Source organism: Rhinolophus hipposideros (genome assembly GCF_964194185.1).
Source record: "Rhinolophus hipposideros genome assembly, chromosome: 5".
NCBI lineage: Eukaryota > Metazoa > Chordata > Mammalia > Chiroptera > Rhinolophidae > Rhinolophus > Rhinolophus hipposideros.
Window position 1 is genome coordinate 59,636,958 of NC_138051.1, and position 20,984 is coordinate 59,657,941.

General features: G+C 47.1%; 1 protein-coding gene across 1 annotated transcript in view; it reads left to right on the forward strand.

Annotated features, from left to right (window-relative positions):
• CORO2B (coronin 2B) overlaps window positions 1-20,984 on the forward strand; it is a 132,974-nt gene that overhangs the window by 59,485 nt on the left and 52,505 nt on the right. The window contains exon 2 of the mRNA XM_081048321.1: window positions 4,419-4,619. Within this exon, the coding sequence (XP_080904447.1) occupies window positions 4,419-4,619 (201 nt within the window). The remainder of the gene's footprint in view (window positions 1-4,418; window positions 4,620-20,984) is intronic.

Here is a 20,984-nt window from a genome sequence, read left to right on the forward strand (position 1 = left end):
GCTTGCTAACTGTCTGAACTTGGGCTGACTGTTTCCCACCCTGTACACCCACCCTGTAGTTCCCACCTTATGGAGAGTTATGAGACTAACCAGTGAGTGTAAGCACAGCGCCTGGTGCTGTCAGTGCCCAGTGCAGGCTGGATGGCCTCCACGCAGCCCGCCCTGATTCCCTCTCTCCTTCTCTGACCTCCCATTCCTGTAGCACTTACCGTTTGTATAGTCTGTTTGCTACAAAACTGTCAGTTGGATTACCGTTAAACTTGTCAGGCATCGGTCTCATCTCCTCCACTAGCTTGTAGGATATTTGAGAGTAGGATCTGTGTCTGGTGCTTTTCAGGGCACCTCTCTGTAGACGGGAGCAAAAGTGATATCGGATCTCAAATAGGACCTTGCACCCACGTTATCTCATTTTGATTCTTCAAACAACCACACAATGTCAGAAATTCTGGATCTCATCTTAAAAATGGAGTACCTGATGCTCAAAGACGCAAAGTGTCGTCCCCAAAGTTAGGAGGAGTCAGAACGGGGCGTGGAAACACAGGAGTGCAGAGTCCGAGTTCAGAGCTCTGCCGTGCACACCTGCCGTGGGTCCGTGTGGGGAGAAGCTGCAGGCTCAGGGAGGAGGAAGCATCGATCAGCAAGGGCCCCAGCCTCCTTCTGCTGGTCCTTAGAAAGGCCCCGCACAGAGAATCTCTATGGTGATCCAGCGCCAGTCTGCCAGCTTGCTGAGAACCGAGCTCTTGGACAGACGCTCTCCGTGTTTTCCCAGGAAGCAGGCCTGCATCGTTCTAGAGCCTGCCGGGAGCCCAATCCCGGGAGACATGCTCACTGGAAGAACATGCCTGCTGAGTGCACACCCCCAACCTGAGTGCTCTGGGCCCCCAGAACACAGCCTCCAGCTCAGAAATGCCACTTGGGCTGCGAGGGGCAACATGAGATGTGTTCAAGAATGCATGCAAGCATGTCCACTAGGAGCCTGGGCCACAATGCCTCTTTGCTGCGTCCACACCCTGAGGAATGGGGAGCAGGGGAGATGGCAGAGCGAGAGAAGAAAGATCAGGAAATAGGACAACACAGAAAGAGGGAAAAGTAGAGAGAGAGAGAGAGAGAGAGAGAGAGAGAGAGAGAGAGAGAGAGGAAGGAGAAGGGTGGTGGAGAGGTGGAGGAGGAAGAGGTGGAGTCAGGTGGGACAACAGACCCAGGAACAGCCAGCAATGTGGCTTCACCCAGGAAATACGCATGTGGTGTAGACAGTCCGGCGAGTCTGTCAGGTCACTTTGCCCAGATGTCCCCGGAGCTCTGGGCCAACACATTTCCCAGAGACCCATGTCGATCCCAAGCCGTGGTAGACACAGGCTGGGGGTCCTGAGGGCTTGAGCTCAGACCCCACGCCTCAGCCCGCAGGGCTCTGGGGTATTTGGGAAGGACCAGCCCTTCCTCTGCGGCCTCGTATTCTGCCCTATTAAGTGAGCATCCAGAGGGGTGCCAGGCCTGCGCTGGGCACTGACTCCTCCACGTGCTTGGAGATTATTAGCCTCCTTTATATAAGAGCAGCTGGAGGGGGCACAGAGAGATTAAGTGGCTTGCCCAAGGCACACAGCCAGACGCCAGCAGAGGCAGCACTTGCATCTAGAGCTGCCTGGCTCCCAGTTCCTCACAGCCACCCATGAGGCCGACGGTGAAGTCCACACTGAGCACGTACACAGACCTGAGCCGTTACCAACAGGCCTCATTCAGCCCATCCCAGGTGCCTGGCTGTGGGCTGTGCTGGGGGTGCACAGGGAACTCGTAGTCCTGCTCACCAGGCTTGGGCTAGGAAGTGGCTCCCTGAGCCTTGCATTCTGCTGGAGGCTGAATTGTACCCGGCTGTCTCCCCACTGGCTGAGCTCCCCTCAAGGAGGGCCTGGGCCTGTCATGGGCTGGTCTCCCCAAGGCATCCAGGACCCGTCTGAGCTACCCAGGAAGAGCACAGACTAGTCTTCAGTCCCGCTCAGGCTTTGGGGTCACTGCCTGCCATCACAGAGAGAGCCTGTCTAGACTAGGAGCCAAGGGAGAGGTGCTGGCTGTCCAGGGATTCCAAGGGGGCTGCTAGGAGCTCTGGAGTCAGGGTTGCATTGGGCCCTGAAGGCTAAGGTCGGGCTGGGCAGAGAAGAGGGGCAAAGAAAGAGGAGGTTGGAAAGCGCAAGCTCACCACCACCTCCTTTCTCTTCCATGGTAACTGTGAAATCTGGACTGTTCTACCTGGAAGAGACAGAGTGATTTCCAGCACTTCCATATCAGATTGATTATTTTTGCCAGGTGCATGTACTACCCATGCTATATGTTTCATACTATTTTTCTTTGAATTGATTCATTCTTTTTTAACTGAACCTTATTAGCAATACTATCTATGAAACCATGCATTTGACATGCAAGTTATTTTGTTTTAAGTGAAAATTAAAATAACCACATAACCACTAAAATTAAAAACTTCATCTCTGTACCATGTAAAAGCACTGAGGGTCCAGCCACCTGGGACTCCACTCTGGGATTGGCTCATGTAATCCTGATCAGGAGTCAGGTGCCCAGAGAGGGGAAGGGGCTTGCTTGAGGTTACCCAGCCAGGCTCCTGCCCAGTGTGCTGGCCTCTCCAGTAGGACTTTGTCCTGAACGGTCTTGGACAGAAGTCAGCGGAGAGAGGAGAAGGCTGGCGGCAGGGGGTAAAGCATGGGCAGAGGCTGGGACGTCAGAGGAGTGGAGAGTAGGGAGACTGACCCTGCAGGGTGGAGTGTGACCTGGGGGAGTGGAGAAGAGGTGGGGTGTGGAGAGGGTTTGCCTGAAGGTGAGGCGCCTTCCCTGGATTCACCTCATTGGATCTGAGCTTCTCCTTCAATAAAGAATCCTGGGTAACTGATCTCCTGACTTTATTTAAATCAAATGCCAAGTTTTGTTTTCAGTCAAATTCCCAGAGTTGGTTTCTGCTTCTGTGACTGTGTTTCCTTTTGTTTCCCTCCCCTTGGAAACTTCATATGAAGAACTGAGCCTTCTCTTTTCTGTCCTGAGATGGGGTAACAGCCTCAAGGCACATCAGGAGATTTGGGAGGAAGAAGAGGGGATAACTAATGGCAAAGTCAGGCCAGAACCATGTTCATTTTACGAAGCATTTATTGAGCTCCTGCTGGATGTCAGGCCCCAGGCTGGGTTCTTGCTTGTGGCTCCTTAGATGCGTGTCTGCCAGGAGAGCGCTTCCCTGGGCTCCACCTGTGATGGCGTCCGTTTGTAGGGTTCCCCATGGGAGGCGCCATCCTACAGCGAAGCTGGACTCCACTGTGGACTGCCCACCCTGTCCTCACTCACCCACTTGTGCATGTCTGTGTTCTCCCCTGTGCTTACATGGGACAGGTATACAGTTGGAGCCAGTTGGTTGGTTGGTTGGTCGGTTGGAGCCTGTGTCATGGATGGTGGGCAGAGAGGGTTGGGGAGGGACACCACTCCATTCTCCAGAAAGGGGCTCAACCTTCAGGGTGCTTCTGTCTCACGGTGGAGGATGTGAGCTGGATTAAAACACTAATTTCTGGGCTCCATCCCCCAAATATTGAATTCAGTAGGTCTGGACTGGGGCCCAGGAATCAACATTTCTAACAAATGAGGCTCAGAAACCTCCCCCACACCAGATGGTTTTTGATTCAGTTGATCTGTGGGCCACACATGAAGACGCCTTGCTCCAAAAGGTAGTCTGGCATAGGAATATGTCCCGGATTTCCAGTCAGGAACCTGTGTTCATGACCCTACTCATTCGCTGTGTGATCTTGGATAAGTCACTTCACCTCTCTGTGCCTGGTGCTGAAGATGATGATGGCACATAGGACTAAGCGATTTCTGAGGGTGCACCTGTGTATTAGAAGGCCTAGAATCAGAGGAAGGGGTGATAATGGGTGGTCGTTTGCCTCCTTGAACATAGAAGGGACATCTTCCTCTCGCACGTCACCATCAGCGATGTTCTCTCTGTGAACACCCAGCCTCCTCTGTCTGCACCTCCTGTCCTGAATTGAGCAGTTTCTGGCACACAGTAGGCAGCCTATACTGGTTGTGGGGTGGATGGTCTGCCCTATCACATGGCATGTCCCTTGGAAGTGAAAGGGCCCTACATCCTTTCTGGGAGGCGGGATGGGCATGTGCACCAAAGGCAGGAAACGTGTGAACGCCCTCATGCCAATCTTTGCTCCTGTAGGACTTCATTAAAGGAGTAAGTCCGATAGCACAGGGCAGGGCACATAGTTCTGGGAGACTCCTGCCCCTTTCCCTGTGTCCCAAGGGCGGCACCAGGGCTGGCTCACTTCCTGCCTCCCTGGGGAGCAGCGACCCTCTCCCAGTGTCCAGCCCAGGCCCTTATGGAAGCAGTGACCAGCCTGACCCTTGTCTCTCCTGGCCCCTCACAGATGTCCTGGCGACCGCAATACCGCAGCTCCAAGTTCCGGAACGTGTATGGGAAGGTGGCCAACCGGGAGCACTGCTTCGATGGGATCCCCATCACCAAGAATGTGCACGATAACCACTTTTGTGCTGTCAATGCCCGCTTCCTGGCCATCGTCACCGAGAGCTCAGGAGGAGGGTCCTTCCTGGTCATCCCCCTGGAGCAGGTAGGCCTCCAGCACCTCCCAGGCCCCGGCTGCAGCTCCAGAGCAGAGAGAAGCCCTCTGTGGTCACCGTTGGGCCTGTTGCCCCTATTTCTCTCTATCGTTCCCCCCACACCTTTTACTTCCTCATCATGTGTCCAGTGGCTATGCTTTCCCAAGGTTTTCCTGATTCACCAGGACAATGCAGACTGAGTTCCAGGAGACCTGAGATCCGTTACCAAAACTTCCCCAAAGGTGTGCACTTGACAAGTCACTTCCCTCAGGGTACGTGGGGTTCCCATTAACCTGAGGGGCTGGACATCTGATCTCCAAGGCCAGGTCTGGCTCTACCATCCTGTGTCCCGGATGTCCTTTTGATTTGGAGCTGGAAGGGGTGAAGACCCAGCCATTGGGCACATTGGACACCTGCAAAAATGGCACACTCACTTTAAAAAAAAACACACAAAAAACCCTACTGCAAGCTCTCTTCTGAGAAACTAGGAATCATTTACCTTCTCCCTCATCCCCCACCTTCTAGCTAAAGGTTTCCCCTCCTCTGTGGCTGCCTTTGTGAATATAGCAAATTAAATTTGCAAAACCTAGATCATGAAATTTTGAAGCTCTGCTGTTCAGGCAGAGTCCCCAGAGGCCTGTGGGAGGTCATGCGCCCCAGGAAAAGTGCTTGCTGTCAGTCCCGCTTGTTTTATCGCTGAGCTCTCCCTCCCTGGCCTGACTCATCTCCACACCCAGCCTCCACCAAACTACTCAGGGAGAGGAGGAGGTGCATGGGGAAGGGAGCCTTGGTTATTGAAACCATCAGCCGGTAGTGGGGGATGGATTTTTCTAGTCTCTCCTACCTCCAGTGAGAGAGCTCAGAGTTGGGAGAGACTGGGTCAGATCCTCCCTTCTACCAAAGAGGTCAGCTGTGGTGACACTGAGGACAGAGCCTCAGGCACAGAGAGGTCCGAGGGGCAGTGCACTTAGTGGTAGGAGGTCTGGGTTCTAATTGGGCTCTGCCACTTGCCAGCCATTTGACCTCAGGCATGTCACTTACCCTCTCGATACTTTATTTTCCTGGAATGGTATAATGGGGATCCTAAATCCATCTACATCTGCGACGGTGGCATTGAGTGGGTAATGGACATGAAAACTCCCTGTGAGCTGCATGACATGTTTAAGATGTTTTGCTGCTTTCTTGGGAGAGTCGTCAGCTCTGCTCCTTGACTTTGCAAATGCCCTCAGTGGCTCTAACACATTGGGAAGGATTCTGAAATGTAGCTTGCCTTCTCTCCCGAACCAGATGGGCTCAGATATCTGTCTGCCTCGGGGACTAGTTCAGCTCCAGCCACAGTAAGCCTGTAGGTCCCCAACAAAGTTCTTACTAGGTCTCAAGCCCGTTGCCAACCCCCTGCCATATTCTATGGCTTGCTAAGGTCAACTGTCAATGCCTCATAACAGAAGTTAATTCCAGATGGATCAAGGATCTAAACATTAAAAAAAAAAGAAAAAGAAAAGTTGCAAGTGTATTGGAGGAAAATGGGGAGAATTTTTTTAAATTAAAGTTTATTGGGCTAATAATTGTCAGCAAAGTTACGTAGAATTCAGGTGTATAATTCTGTATTATATCATCTATAAATCACATTGTGTGTTCAGCACCCAGAGTCAGTTCTCCTTCCATCACCATATATTTGATCCCCTTTACCCTCATCTCCCACCCCCCACCCCCTTACCCTCTGGTAACCACTGAACTATTGTCTGTGTCTTACGAGTTTTTGTTTCTTCATTTGTTTGTCTTGTTCTTTTGTTGTTTTCAGTTTTATATCCCACATATCAGTGAAATCATATGGTTCTCTACTTTTTCTGTCTGACTTATTTCTCTTAGCATTATAATCTTATGATCCATCCATGTTGTCACAAATGGCACTATTTCATCTTTTCTTATGGCGGGATAGTATTCCCCTCTTGGGTATCTAACCAAAAAAATCTGAAAACATTTATCCATAAAGATATATGTGCTCCAATGTTCATTGCAGCTTTGTTTACGGTGACCAAGACATGGAAACAACCAAAGTGCCCTTTGATAGATGATTGGATAAAGAAGTTGTGGTACATATGCACAATGGAGAGCATTTTTAAAATTATGCAGTTAGGACAGGCTTTCTAAGCAAGACAAAAATCCCCAAGCCATAAAGGAAATGATTAATAGATGAGAATAATTTTTTAAAAAAGGTAGTTTCTGTACTACAGTGAGACATGTAAGCAAAATTAAAGGCAAACTACATAACTGAGGGCAATAGTTACAATATATAACAACAAAAGATTTGTGTCCAGAATATATATGCATTCCAGAGAAATCAATAAGGAAAAGAACCTAATAGATAATGGGCTAAGGTTATGAACAAGCAATTCACAGAAGACAAAATATATCTTTTAACCTATTAAATAGGAAAATATGTAAAAGAGCAATAATCTTTGGTATTGCCAAAGTTGTAAAATAGCAGGCACTCAAATACAGTCGGTCCATTTGATATATTACATCTCACCTGGTGAGATATAAATGGAAGCAATTTGACAATATGTGTTAACATTTAAAGATGCATGCCCACTGGCCTAGCAATTCTACTCCTAGGAATCCATCCTAGAGAAATATTCTCAAGGAATGTTTGCAGCATTTTTCAGTACTTGATTTTTTTTTTTTTACAAACATCAATTTTTTATTATTTCCAATAGAAATAAAATTTCTCTCTGAAATTGCATAAAAGTTTCTAAGCTCTTCCTCTCAATTTCTATAACAATACCAAAGAGTTTTACACTGTCAGTAGTACTGCTCTAGAGTATGATCAGGCTTTGTAAACACTTCGTGGGCAGCAGGAAAGAAAGTACTCTTTACAGAGTATCAGGCTCTCTCTATTGAAATATACCGTGTATCTGTACATATGCATGTATTGTCAATGTATACATAACTTTTCAACTTTATTTGTTCACATTCTCTGATCCATTTTGTTTAATTTGATTAATAATGGACTGATCGTGCTCACTTCGGCAGCACATATACTAAAATAATAATGGACTGATCATGATGGCTCACACTGCCAGCTAGATTCTGTTGTTTTCTCTCATTTCACAAAGTTTTCACTTTATATAAGCACTTGGTGATTTGTGCAACACTTCTATAATAGTGAAAATTATTGGGAAATTATTCATTATAAATTATTAATAGGAAACAACGTGCAGATCTATCAGTTAGGAAATGGGTGAACAACTTAGGGGACACCACCCAAAGGGATACCATGCAGGCACCAAAACTGATGGTGGAGAGTGATAGTTCTCAAGGTTTAGCCTGAGAATCACTTGACAATCTTACCAACACTGAGCATATTCAAACTAAAAAACGAAGGAATTTCAAAAATATGTATTTGTTAATTCACTTAAAATAACAATAATAAACCCATTTTATGTTCTCCCCCAAAAACATATTTTTACCAAAAAACAACAACAACTATATTTTCCAAAAGAAAACAAAACAAATTAGTGGGATAAATGGCGTTGTTTCACCCTACTTTTGCAAATCTCTTTACATTGTCTGCCTTAATAGAAGATGGCAGGATTTGAGTATCTGCGTCTGCATTTAGCCTGTTGCAAATCACACATCCTGCAGCCTCTGGAAGATTCCACTGTGCACTGTGGCAAGGGTGAGAGTGAAAAGACAAATAATGTCTTCATATTATTATGCAATAGTTTTAACCTATCAGACTCCCTGAGAGAGTCTTGTGGCGCCCCAGAGGCCCCAGAGGCCCCAGACCACACTTTGAGAATATTTAATGAGAGAAAACAGTCTATGAAATACTATCAAGTGAAAGAAAAAAAAGTAAAATATTTTAAATATCCCATTAAAAAATATCTATGTATCCGTCTACCTGTCTGGAAAAGACTGAGAGAATATATACCTAGTGTTAAAGTGGTTATCTTAGGCCCCATTTACCCTCTTCCAGAGCCCGGCTCCCCACTCAACCCTTAACCTCCGGTAACCCCTAAACTATTGTAAACGGGGTCTAATATATGGTGATGGAGAACTGACTCTGGGGGGTGACCACACAATGGGATTTACAGATGATGTAATACAGAATTGTACACCTGAAATCTATGTAACTTTACGAACCGTTGTCGCCCCAATAAACTTTAATAAGGAAAAAAAAGTGGTTATCTTTGAATACTGGGATCATGGGTGTGCTTTCATTTTCTTCTTTTTCCTTAGCTATATTTTCTATAGATGAACATTTAATGTTTTGTTCTTTAGGGGGGAAAAATCGAATAAATGTAGTTTGCTGACATGAAGAGGGAGCCCCCTGAGGTATCAGAGGCGCAGTTCAACACTCCTTATGTTGCAAATGTTTTCTCCCAGAGAGAAAATGCAAAGTTAATGGAGGTATCCATTGTGAGGGCATAGCGTGGTGGTGGAGGTGGTGGGGGTGGAAAGGGGGTGGTGGTTCCGGCTGGCTGGGAGAATGGGGCAACTCCTAGATCGGAGTAGTTCATTTAGTTTGAGGCAGGACCCTGGATTCTACAGAGCAGGGTCCCGCCCCCAAAGAGGGACTGCCTGGGAATCAGGGCCAGTTCCCCTCCTCCTCCGCTGCCTGCGCCAAGGCTGTTGGTCTCCTGCCCCTGTGGTCTGGGCTGGGCCTGCTGTCAGGGGCCTGGTGGGGGCGGGGAGACAGGGCTAATAAATCATAACAGCACTGCCGCATTCAGAACCCCCACATTATCTCAGCAGAGATGAGCTGCTCCATGCTGGTCGATTTTCTGGGAAGAAGTTTATATTATTTAAGCTCCAGGTTTTCTCCTTCAGTTTGATAGAAATCTTTCTGAAAACAGTCTCCTGTGTTATTCAATACAAACACAGAAAAGATTGTGGCTGTTTCCTGGTGAATCCTAATCATTGCTTTGAGCATTAATTATGAGCTGTGAACTCACGGGGCACACTTGTCCCTGCGCATTGTCCCTGTGATAGCCCCATGCTGTTCTCCTGAGCAACCAGAATGCCACAGCAGCTTGTCCGTTTCTGTTCTTTTCTGAATTGTTTTCCATCTGCTGTCAGGGGTCCTTCCCGTTCCTTGCTTGCTACTCTGAGAGACTGGGGCCCGATGAGACCAGCACGAGCCCAGGACCCCCAAATTCCTGAGCCTTCTGAGAGGCTCCCACTCTTCCAGGGGGCATCTCTCCCTTTGTTCCACCTCCCACAAAGCCAGTGTGTCTGAGATTTCCATATTTGTGAGTAAAAACTTTTCTCCAGGGTAGGAAATCATGTCACAGCAACTCCAAACATTCATGATGATGCCTTGCCTTTGCCCAGCACTCCGGTCTGACAAACTCTGTCTTAGTTAGTCCTCTCAGCGGTACATAGAGCCATCCCCATTGTACAGTTGGGGAAATTGAGGCTGCAGAGGCAGGTATGCAGTTGGTCAGTGCAGGGGCTGGACCTGAAACCAGCTCACTTACTTCTGAATCCATGACTCTTTCCACAGCCCACGATGGCTGGCTGCAAACCTCAAATGAGTGGATTTGTCTTCCCCAAGGCTCTTATTCAGGCTGCTGTTGTGAAGACCAGCTCCTGTTTGTTCCCTAGTTAACATTCAACAGCCAGCTCTCTCCTTTCTGGAGTGGAATGTTAAGCTGCAGATGGGAGAGCAATCAGCACCCTGATTGCCTGGCACAGCTGGAGGGGCCTTATGAATATTCCAGAGACCAGGCAAGGCGCCCAGGTCTGATTAACCACTTGGGCCTCCCCAAGTGTCCCCCACCACCACCCTTTTCTGCTGTACTCCACCAGGGCTGCCCATTGCCTCCAGACCCAGGCCCAAGTAGGCCAAAGCTGGAAGCAGCCTTGCATGTCTAAGCTTTAATCAACTACCTGGTACCCCAACTGGCAGCTGGTAGAAAGGAATGAAGCCTGGCCTGGTCATCAGGGTCTGGGTTCTCCTCCTAACCCAGAGGGTCTTAGCCCTGGTTATAGTGTAGAATCACCTAGGGAGTTTTGGAGGGTCTAACATACCTGCTCTTTTTGAATCTTACCTCAAGTCCCATGATGCAAGTACAGCTATTTCCCCATTTTGAAGATGAAGAAACAGGTTCAAAGAATTCAAGTCCTTCAAGACTGCACAGCACACAAGTGGCAGAAATTTAAACCCAGGGCTCTCCCAGCTGTGTGCCTGCCCACTTTACAGAGGGTTATGGAGAGGCATGTCTATAGATGTGCCTTATTATTACTGTCATTGAATGTCTCCAAGAACTTCCTTGGACATTAATTCAACCAGTCCTACATGAGCTCCTCTGATGTGCCAACATGTCCATCTCTTCTGGAAGCCAGGAGAGCAAGCATTTCCTAGACTATGGGGAAGCTTCTTCTCTGCAGGACTAAAGCAACAATTTCAGTCGGCAAGGAGAGGTGGAAAGAGGTGTCCTGGAGCAGGGACCATGCAAGATAGCATCATTCCTTCAGTCCTGGGACACAGACTGGGCTCCCAGCCCTGTGCCAGGCACTGGGGACCCAAGTAGCATCAGGCCTAGTCTCTGAAAGGCCCGGGGAGCATCCCATTGGCGGGCCAGGCCGATGGGAGTTCTCTGAGAAGGCCCTGCCCATGTTTTGCTCAAGGAACCAACTCGATGGTTCATGGAGGGAGATATTGATCATGTCCATCTTAACTATTCCTGCCAGCAATTCAAAATGACAGGCACTATCTATTGCATTCTGCGGAAACTTGAATCCCTGATTGATTTATGTTCCGATGTAGCTGCATGTCATGAAAATAACCCGATTTAGGGTTGGGGGTGTTAGGCTTGGTCTCCAGGTGGGGAGGGTCACTTGTACCTCCTTGTGCAAATGTCCCAAAGTCTGTTCAGTCTCAATGACCCATTTCGCCCTTGGTCTGAGGGCTGGAGTGCTGCATTCCTCTCCCCCAATCCACTCAGTGGCCTCCTCTTGCTTCTTCTTCTGTCTCTGTTGTTCAAGGGTGGGAAACCTGACCAGTGCTAGGCAGTCACTGCCACTCTCCCTGGCTCTGCAGAGGCGGATGGATGGTGGAGGTGGGCTGGGAAAGGAATGGTAGTAAAAATCCTCAGGCATCTGAGTGGAGAAAGCAGAGCCTTGGAGCAGGAGAGAAGCACAGGACAGGGGCTAAGAGATCAGACTCTCAAAGCAAACAGAACTTTCTTGAATCGCTGCCTTGCCATGTAGTTGCTGTGTGACCTTAGGTGAGTCATTTAACTTTCCTATGCCCTAGTTTTCCCTTCTGCAAAATGATGGGGTTGGACCGTATGATCTCTAGAGTTCAATTTAGCTCTCACATTCTGTTCCCTTCTAATACCATTTTAGTCAAATATGGCCTCACCAATTCGGTGCTGGTAGGTACTGTAAAGAATACAAGAATGGCTTCTTCTCATCCCTCAAGGCCCAACTCAAATGGGCCAAATGGCTTTCCCCATCACAGTACCTATCCAGAGGCACTTTGTGTCTGTCATTGTTAGAGTACTCTCATATACTTCCTTAGTTTCTTAGGTGGTCAGTCTATCCATCCATCCATCCATCCATCCGCCCGTCCATCCATCCATCCATCCGTGCATCCTCCCATCCATCCATCCATCCATCCATCCATCCATCCATCCATCCTCCCTCCCATCCATCCATCCTCTCATCCATCCATCCATCCATCCATCCATCCATCCATCCATCCATCCTCCCTCCCATCCGTCCATCCTCCCATCCATCCATCCATCCATCCATCCATCCTCCCTCCCATCCATCCATCCTCCCATCCATCCATCCCTCCATCCATCCATCCATCCACCCACCCACCCTCCTACCCTCCCATTCATCCATCTATCCATCCATCCATCATCCATCCATGCATCCAACAAGTGTTTATTGAGCACCTACTATGTTCTAGTTACAGTTCCAGAACCAGGGATGCAGCAAAAAACAAGACCAAATCCCTGTCCGCGTGGAGTTTGCAGTCCAGTTAGCTGCCTCGATTGGACTAAGAGCCCCAGAGGGTGGGGAACATGTCTGATTTATATAGGGCCTGCAGAAAACAGGTGCTCAGCAGGAGACCTTGGACTGACCTAAGGCCAGGTCTTCTGTGCCCTATATCCCCAGCTGGGTTTTCCCTTTAAGGATCCTAGGATCTCCTCCTCTCCAGGTCCCAGGGACAATGTGGGACCCTGCAGGGGCTTCCCATACTGAACGGGAAGGCATCCTCCCCTTCAAGCCCTTAAACCAGTATTGCCCAATCCAGCTGCTCTCACTCTGGAATCGAACCCAGTCGTTGGCAGACCAGTTAGTTAGCTCTATGACTCACAGTATGTTTGAGGCCTAATATTAAAAGGATTGGGGGAAAGTGCCCAGCTCAGTGCCGAAGACTGTAATAAAATCAGATGTTTTTGTTCACCCAAAGCCTATGCCCCTATTCCAGATTTCTGTAACTGCCCCTCTCCATCACTTCCCACAATCAGCACTGAACTCCGCAGTCCTTCCGTCTCCATAAAGAAAATCCCAAATGTCCATCACTCCTCCCCTCTGTGGAGAGGTCTCCCTTTCTCCCCAGGGGCAATTCAGAGAGCCTTTTCCAAATCAATTTTTTCGATCTTTCCTCAATCATTCTTTGTTCTTCAAGCTGCGTTCTGCTTGCTGCAATTTGCGTCTCATAGCGTGTGACAGCCTGAATGTACAGTACGTGACTTTGGGAAAGGTGGAGAAGGCACTCTGAGGGAGAGAGAAGTGGCAACTTCATTCCATTTGTCTGGGGCTCGAGATTGACAGCCTTGCTTTGTGTTTTTCCCTTTTTTGGAAGAATGACTGCCTATTTTTGAGAAAAGTGAAGGCGAGCCCTTCAGCAGAAGTGGAAATGTGGCTCCTTTCCTTTATTTCGCAGTCATGGGATGGGGCGTTCTCTGGATTTGAGGTACAGGAAGGGGGCCAGGGATGCAGCCTGGCTGGTGGATCTGCTGGGGGGTGAGAGAATTCATCCCTCTGCCTCCGGCCAGGGCCTCCACTAGATAGGTGCTCCTAAGCTCCATTACTCTGATTCCTAACAGAGTCAGGGAGGCTGGAAAGAACAGGGCTGCTTCACTAGCACTGTGAATTCGGGGCTGTGGGCCCTAACTCTGCCCAGGGGCACCGGCCTGGACCCAAACCAGTTTGCCAGTTAGCTTGATCTGCTTCCCATTTCCTTCTAAGGCCAGGAGCCTCCCACACCTTTAGAAATCATAGTTCCATTCCTGAACTGTGAACCCCTGGGCATGTTACCTCTCTGTGCCTCACTTTCTCTGTGAAATAACAGTGGTACTTGTTTCTCAGGTGAAGTGATGATAAAGGTACTGGGTAAAGCACTTAGTGTGTGCTCAGTCAGTAGGAACTATGGAATGCCACGGGCTTTCTCCATCCCCTGCCCTTCCTCGTTCACCCAGAAATTGCCCTTGAGCTCCCCAGCCTGCACCCAAGCAGGACGGAGGCCTGTCTTTGGCCTTCTGGCTCCTGGTTCCATTGTCTAGTCCCTGAGCTTCCTAGCAGTGAGCCCCACCCTGCCTAGAGGGGAAGACACCACAGCCCAGTCATTTGTGCCCGAAAGGGAGCGGGGATGTTGGTCAGGGTTTCCACAGGGACATGACTCATGGGACTGTACTAGGCTGAGTGCCTGGAGGGAGGGAATTTGGAGGAGGGGGCGCTGGACCTGCTTTAGTGCCAGGTCATGCACCTCTGAAGTCAGCCTGCCTGCTAATCCAGAGTCCACCTGCCTGCCGGGGTTAAATGAGGAACGACATGTAAAGGTTTACCATTCGTCTGGTATACAGCAAGTGCTCAGTAAACCCAAGCTTTACTGCTTCTATTATTATAACTACTAGAACAAGCTCCAGGTTAGTGAGGGGGGGAAAGGGTGCTGGAAATTGGGGGCCCCGGCTCCCTGGGGGCTCTCTGGAATCTAGCTGGCTCAGATCCAAGGCACAGGCCTGTGGGGTGGGCATGAGTTTGAGATTCTGTGCTCTGAGCCGGACTGAAGCCAGACCACCCCCAAGTCCATGCCCCCCTCCGCAGCGCCTCATTTCCAGTCGTACACTGACACAATGCCAGCGTCAGGAGACTCCCGCAATCCCATATTCCCATGTTGTACCCAGGAGAAACCCTGGCCCCAGAGAGAAGTGTTTATCCAAGATTGCACAGCATGCCTGGATGCCCTCTGTGCCCTTGTCCAGGAATCCTTGCACTGGGCCACTTCTCAGAGTCCAAAATCAGATCTGCTAAGGTGTGGGCGAAGACAGTGGATTCCCTTTACCATGGGATTTGCATGAGGTTAAGGTTAGGGTGAGATTTAAGGAGACCAAACTCTTGAGACCCAAAGGAATGTGTTGCTAATAGTGGAATTCCAGGCTGCAGGGAGATGTGTTCACACAGGGCAGCCATCCCCACGCCCTCAAGAGAGGCTTGCCTACTCTCACAGGCCTAAGGCTGCTGCTTCAGAAGCTCCTCCTTCTGTGTCCATGGACTCCTAACACTGCAGGGAGCAAAAGTGGTATATGGTGTACAGGGTTGTGGGGAGTGGAACTATGGTCACTAGCTCGAAACACAGTGTCTCCCTGGGGGGTCAGTGGGGCCCTGAGGCCTTGGCCGAGACCCCCACTAAATGGCCCTTCCCATGGCAGCTTCCAGAACAATGAGTATGTGTTTGCCTTGCCTGAGAAACTCCAGGCATGATTTAATCTGAAGGGCAGTTTCTTTTTCAGGATGGCCTTCACTCGCCCCGACCTCACCCCCACCCCAAGGCTCTTAAAGGGCCAGGTCGCCTTGATGGGGGAGGTGGTAGGTCACAGCACTCACAGCCTCTTAAGACAAGCGAGGGCTCTTTGGCATCAGCATGGCATAGTGCTAGCCTGTCCTCCTCCCTTTCCGTTCCACTCAGCCAAGACCTTGATTTTAGTTGCTAAGCAACCTCTGCCTAAGTCTCCAAGTGGGTTGTCCCTCAGATCTCCCCCTGTGGGGTCCCCCCCTCAGAACACCGGAGGGGGAAGGTAAGGGTGGCACTGCTTAGAACACTGTATTTTATAGATGGAGACACTGAGGCTCAGAGAGGGCAAGGAACGTGGTCAAGGTTGCACAGTGAATTTGTGTCCCATGTGTCAAACAATCAGTTGGGGCAGCAAACCCTTCAGAATCCTATTCCCCCTACCCCTCCCCACCAGGAGAAGCACCCAACCAGCAGCAACCTCTTAGGGACTTTGCATGAGAGGGTTCCATCTACCCAGACAGGGAGGCAGGATGCCCAGTGATGAGGCACAAAGCCTCTGGCGTCATCAGTCAGTCTGGATTCCACTCCCAGCTCCACCACTTAATAGCCATGTACTTTGGGCAAATTATCTAACTGTTCGGTGCCTAGTGTCCTGAGCAGCAAGATCGGAGACATGCTAGTCCCAACCCTAGACTGTTCTGGGGTTTCGTAAGGTGTTAAGTAAAGCCTGGGAGGGTGCCTGGCAGAGGGCATGCACACGGGATCCCCACATAAGGCACCGGTGTCCCCTACCTACCCCCGTACTCACCCGTTACCCCTTTGATATCGAGGGAGTTCAGCCTCAATCTTATCCATCTTGTCAGGTTACAGATATAGTATAGAACTTTTCAAACTTCAGTGTTTAACACCGGTACATTTTGTCCAAATAAAACAGATTCTTAACTTTGGAGAAGGGGCATAGGCCCCTTTGGCTGTCTGGAAAAGCCCATGGACTCCTTCCCAGAAAAAATTAAATAAATAGGATTACAAAGGAAACCAATTATATTGAAATACAGTTATCAAAATGTACCAGAACTGTGATATAGTGGTATATGTGCTTTTCTATTAATGCATTAAATAACACAATCAAGTGGAGGACCTAATAAGTACTGTACTTTCAAAAGTGATGAGTGTAAACAATTTTTGAGATAGCGGTAACAGGGTAATGTGATCTGAAAATATCTGGGTTGTCTATTGATGAAGAAGTTAGGAATTCAGCTATTCCTCCTGGGGTTTATTGCCTACACTTATAAACAAAAGAAAAATTACGTTTCAGTTAGAGGCTGGTAAAAATATAAATGCAGTTTTTCTGTTATCCCGGCTCATAGACCTCCTAAGGGTCCGTAGGACCAGATTAAAGACAGACCTCTGAAATAAAATTGCACAAGGACTATCATTGTATAAAATCAGGACAAACAGAACTGCCCTGGCTGAGTCTTGGTGGGAAAGGGCAGTGGAACCTGCCTGAGCACCCCCAAATCCTAAGCTTTGCCGGCAACGAGGAAGCCTGACTTCTCTGCCTGGTTCTTTGTGACCTTGGACAGGTTCCCTGGCCTTTCTGGGCTCAGTTTTCTCATCTGCAAAAGGACATGTTGGACCGATGTCCTCTGAGGTCCTGTCCAGCTCTGATGTGCTGAGAGTGTGTGTTTCTCCTCCACTGGAGACAAAGGCCCCAGCAAATGGTCCTGCAGGAGCCCTGGACCAGGGAGAGGGAACAGCTGGGGCCAGGCTGGCTGCCTCCCAATTGTTCAAGGCAGGAGGAGGAGGCGATGCATGGTGCTCTCCAACGCGACAGCTGGGTGAGCCTGGCTGGGGGCCTCATCCTCGCCTGCCATCTGCGCCTCCTTCCTGCAGTCGGCCAGCGGGGGGCGGGTGGGGGTGCAGATGGGACCCAAGGCCAGATAGCAACCTGGGTGAGTGGGGGAGGGCTACCCCCCAAAAAGCCAGCGAAGAGCCTGGTTGCTTAGTCTTGGGTGCTTAACTCTTTCCACCCTCCCTTTTCCCACTCTGGTCTTCATCGAGTTCTAGAGAGGGGAGGATACACAGCCCTGGGACCAGTTAGGCTACTGTGACTTCTGGAAAGTTACTTAACCTCTCTGAGCTTCACTTTCCTCCTTTGTCCAATAGACATCATTCCCTTTGGGATCCGAATGGGGGCAGATGAAGTGCCCCAACGCGGTGCTGACAGTGAGTGATAAGCACTTTCCTGCTTATCACTCACTGTCAACCAAGAGGGCTGAGGCCTGGGACACTGAAAGCCCTGGAATGTGACACAGAAGCCATGACGAGGTCCTGGACAAAGGTCTGTAGAATGTTCTCACCGCCCCCAGGCACATGGGACTTTGCAGCCACTTTCCCTGCTCCATACCTTTGCTCCAGCTCTTCCCCCCCTGGATTGCCCTTACTCACCAATATCCACACACAGAAAATCTTACCCTTTTAGCATGACATCTATTTATAAATAAGTATTAATTTTCAGATAGTGAAACCTGCAGGTAGTTTAAACTTCCGAAGCAATCAAAGGACACGCTATGAAAAGTCTGCCTCTCACACCCTGCTTCCGGTTACTCTGTTCCCCTACCAGGAGGCAGCCAGTGCTAACAGTTTCTCAAGTGTCTTTCCCAAAGTTAGCCCTTTTTACACAAAGATAGCACACTGTTTACCTTGTTCTCTATGTATCTTGCCTTTGTCCGTGTAATTATACATCTTGGAGATCTTTGCACATTAAATACAGACAGTTTCCTCATCCACTTTTATGTTACACAGTATTCCACCGTTGGGATGTATCGTCTTTTGTTGAATCATATATTGCCTACTGATGGGCATCTAGAGTGTTTCTAAACTTTCACTGTCACAGTGCTACACAGAATAATTGTGGACAGGCCTTGTTTCATGTATCTGTAGAATAAATTGTTAGACGTTGAACGGATGGTTCAAGAGGTATGTGCTTCCTCCCAGGAAACAACACACTCACCCAGAGGATTTCTTCCTGACATTGTAGTAGGCAAAGATTATCTAACAGGACACAGAAAGCAATCATTACAAAAACAACTGACAAATGGGACTTCATCAAAATTAACAACTTTTGCTCGTGAAAGGATACCATTAAGAAAGTGAAAAGGCAAACCACAAACATGGGAGCACTATTTGCAATGCATATATCTGGAAAAGGACTGGTATCCATTATATATGAGTTTTCAAATGGGCAAAAAAAGAATTTTGTTTCAAGGCAAAACTTAAATGGACATTGTATAAAAGCAGATGTCCACATGGCCTAGAGACCTCCGAAGAGGTGCCGCCTCATCAAAATAGTTTCAGTTAGCATTTTTAAGACTGAGGCTGAAAACCTCTTTTTATGTTTAAGACCTATTTGCATTTCTTTTTGTGTGTGAATTGTTTATCTACCTGCTGTGCCCATCATTACTCATTAGGAAAATGCAAATTAAAACCCCCGAGTTCCTACTATACACCCACCAGAGTGGCCTGAATTTGAAAAACTGACAATATCAAGTATTGATGAAGATAAGGAGCAACTGGAACTCTCGTACTTTGCTGGTGGGGTGTAAAATGTTACAGCCATTTTGGAAAACTGTTCTGCAATGTCTAATAAGGTTAAACAAATGCCTACCCTAGGACTAAGCAATCCCACACATAGGTTTATACCCAAGAAAAATGAGTACATCTATCCACACAAAAAAAGGTTTGTCTAAGAATGTTCATAGCAACTTTATTCATAATAGTGAATAAACTAGAAACAATCTAAACATCCCTCAACAGGATAAACAAATTGTGGGAGATTCATAAAATGGAATAGTACACGGCAATAAAAAAGAATAATTGTACACACCCACAGCAGCATGGAATCTTTAAAACATGTTGAATGGAAGCCAGACACAAAATAGTATTATGCATACTGTATGATTGCACTTGTTCAAAGTTCAAGAACAGTCCAAAAAATTGACCTGTGGTGATGGAAGTCAGAATAATTGTTGCATTTTGTGTTGGCATGAGGACACTTCCAGAGTGAGGGAAATGTTCTGTGTCTTGATTGTGATGATATTTACATGAGTGTATACATCTGTAAAAATGTGATGAGCTATACAGCCAAGATCTCTATATTTTATTAGAGATAAATATACTTTAGTGAATCTCAAACTGGGGGAAGTAAGATGTGCTTTTGACATTTTGATGGGTATTGGCAAAATTGTCTTCCACTGAGGTTGTAACAATTTACATTCTCACCAGCAAAGTATATGTGTGCCTATTTCCTTACCCTCTTAAAAATGGAGTGTTACCATACTTTTTACATTTTTGCTAAGATGATGTATGGGAAACTTTCTCAGAGTAGGTTCAAATAGCATTTTTGTTAAAATATCTTTAAAATCTATTTGAATTTCCTTTTTGTGTGAATTGTCTGTTCATATCCTTTATCCATTTTTCTATGGGGTCATTGATTCTTTTTTATTTTATAAGTTCTTTATATATTAGGGAAATTAGGCCTTTATTTCGGATGGGAGTTGCCAATATGCCTTTCAAAGGGTGCTTTTTGTAATGCAGCTTTCTTCTTTTAAATTTCAAGAAGTCTAATTTACCAGTCTTTTATGGATTCTAGATTTTGGACCATGGTTAGAAAAAGCCTTCTCTTCCCCATGGTTAGTAGTTTTCTAACAGGCCTTCCAATACTTTTATAATTTCATTTTATATTTAAATCTTTGATACCTTTGAAATTTATCCTTGCGTAAGGTATGAAGTATGGATTCAGTTTAATTTTTTTCCAGTTATCTTAATACCACTTAGTGAGTAATTCATCTTTCCTGTACTCATTTGAGGTGCAGTCTTTGCTACATTCTACATTTCTATATGTATTTCAGTTTATTTATGGACTGTCCATTCTTTTCTACTGGTCCTTCTCTCTAGTCACGTTAATGAGATTTTATAAGATGTTTTAATATCCATAAGGAGACTCATCACTCATTACTGTTATTTCTCAAAAGTTAGCTGCCTCGTGCTTGTTTATTCTAATATTTAACTTTAGAAAAAAACTCTTATTTTTATTGGGATTATATTAAATTCATAGAATAAATAAAAGAGAGTGGACAATCTTATGATATTGAGTCTAATTATCTATGAACATAGGTTACTTGCTCTAGTCTTTTGTGCCCATTGTAGTGTGTTAAAATTTTTCTTTGCATAGATCTTATACATTTCTGGTTACACATATTTACCTCTTTTTGTTGATGTTATATATAGGGCCCGTTTTCCATTATAGCTTCTATTTGGTGATTGTATATTTGAAAGCCATTGGTTTCTACATGTTAATTTTTATGCTGCCACATTACTAAATTTGCTAATTGTTCATAGCAGTTTTTCGACGTTTTCTCTTAGGTTTTTTAGGGATACTATCTTATCATTTGCAAGTAGTGATAATTTCACCTCTTTTTAATTTTTATACCTCTGGTATCTTTTTCTTTTATAATTGCATTGGATAGTACCTCCAGAAAAGTGTTAGATAACAGTTGTGTCTTCTTCCTAACTTTGATGGCAATACATCAGATGTTACCCATTAAATACTTTGGGT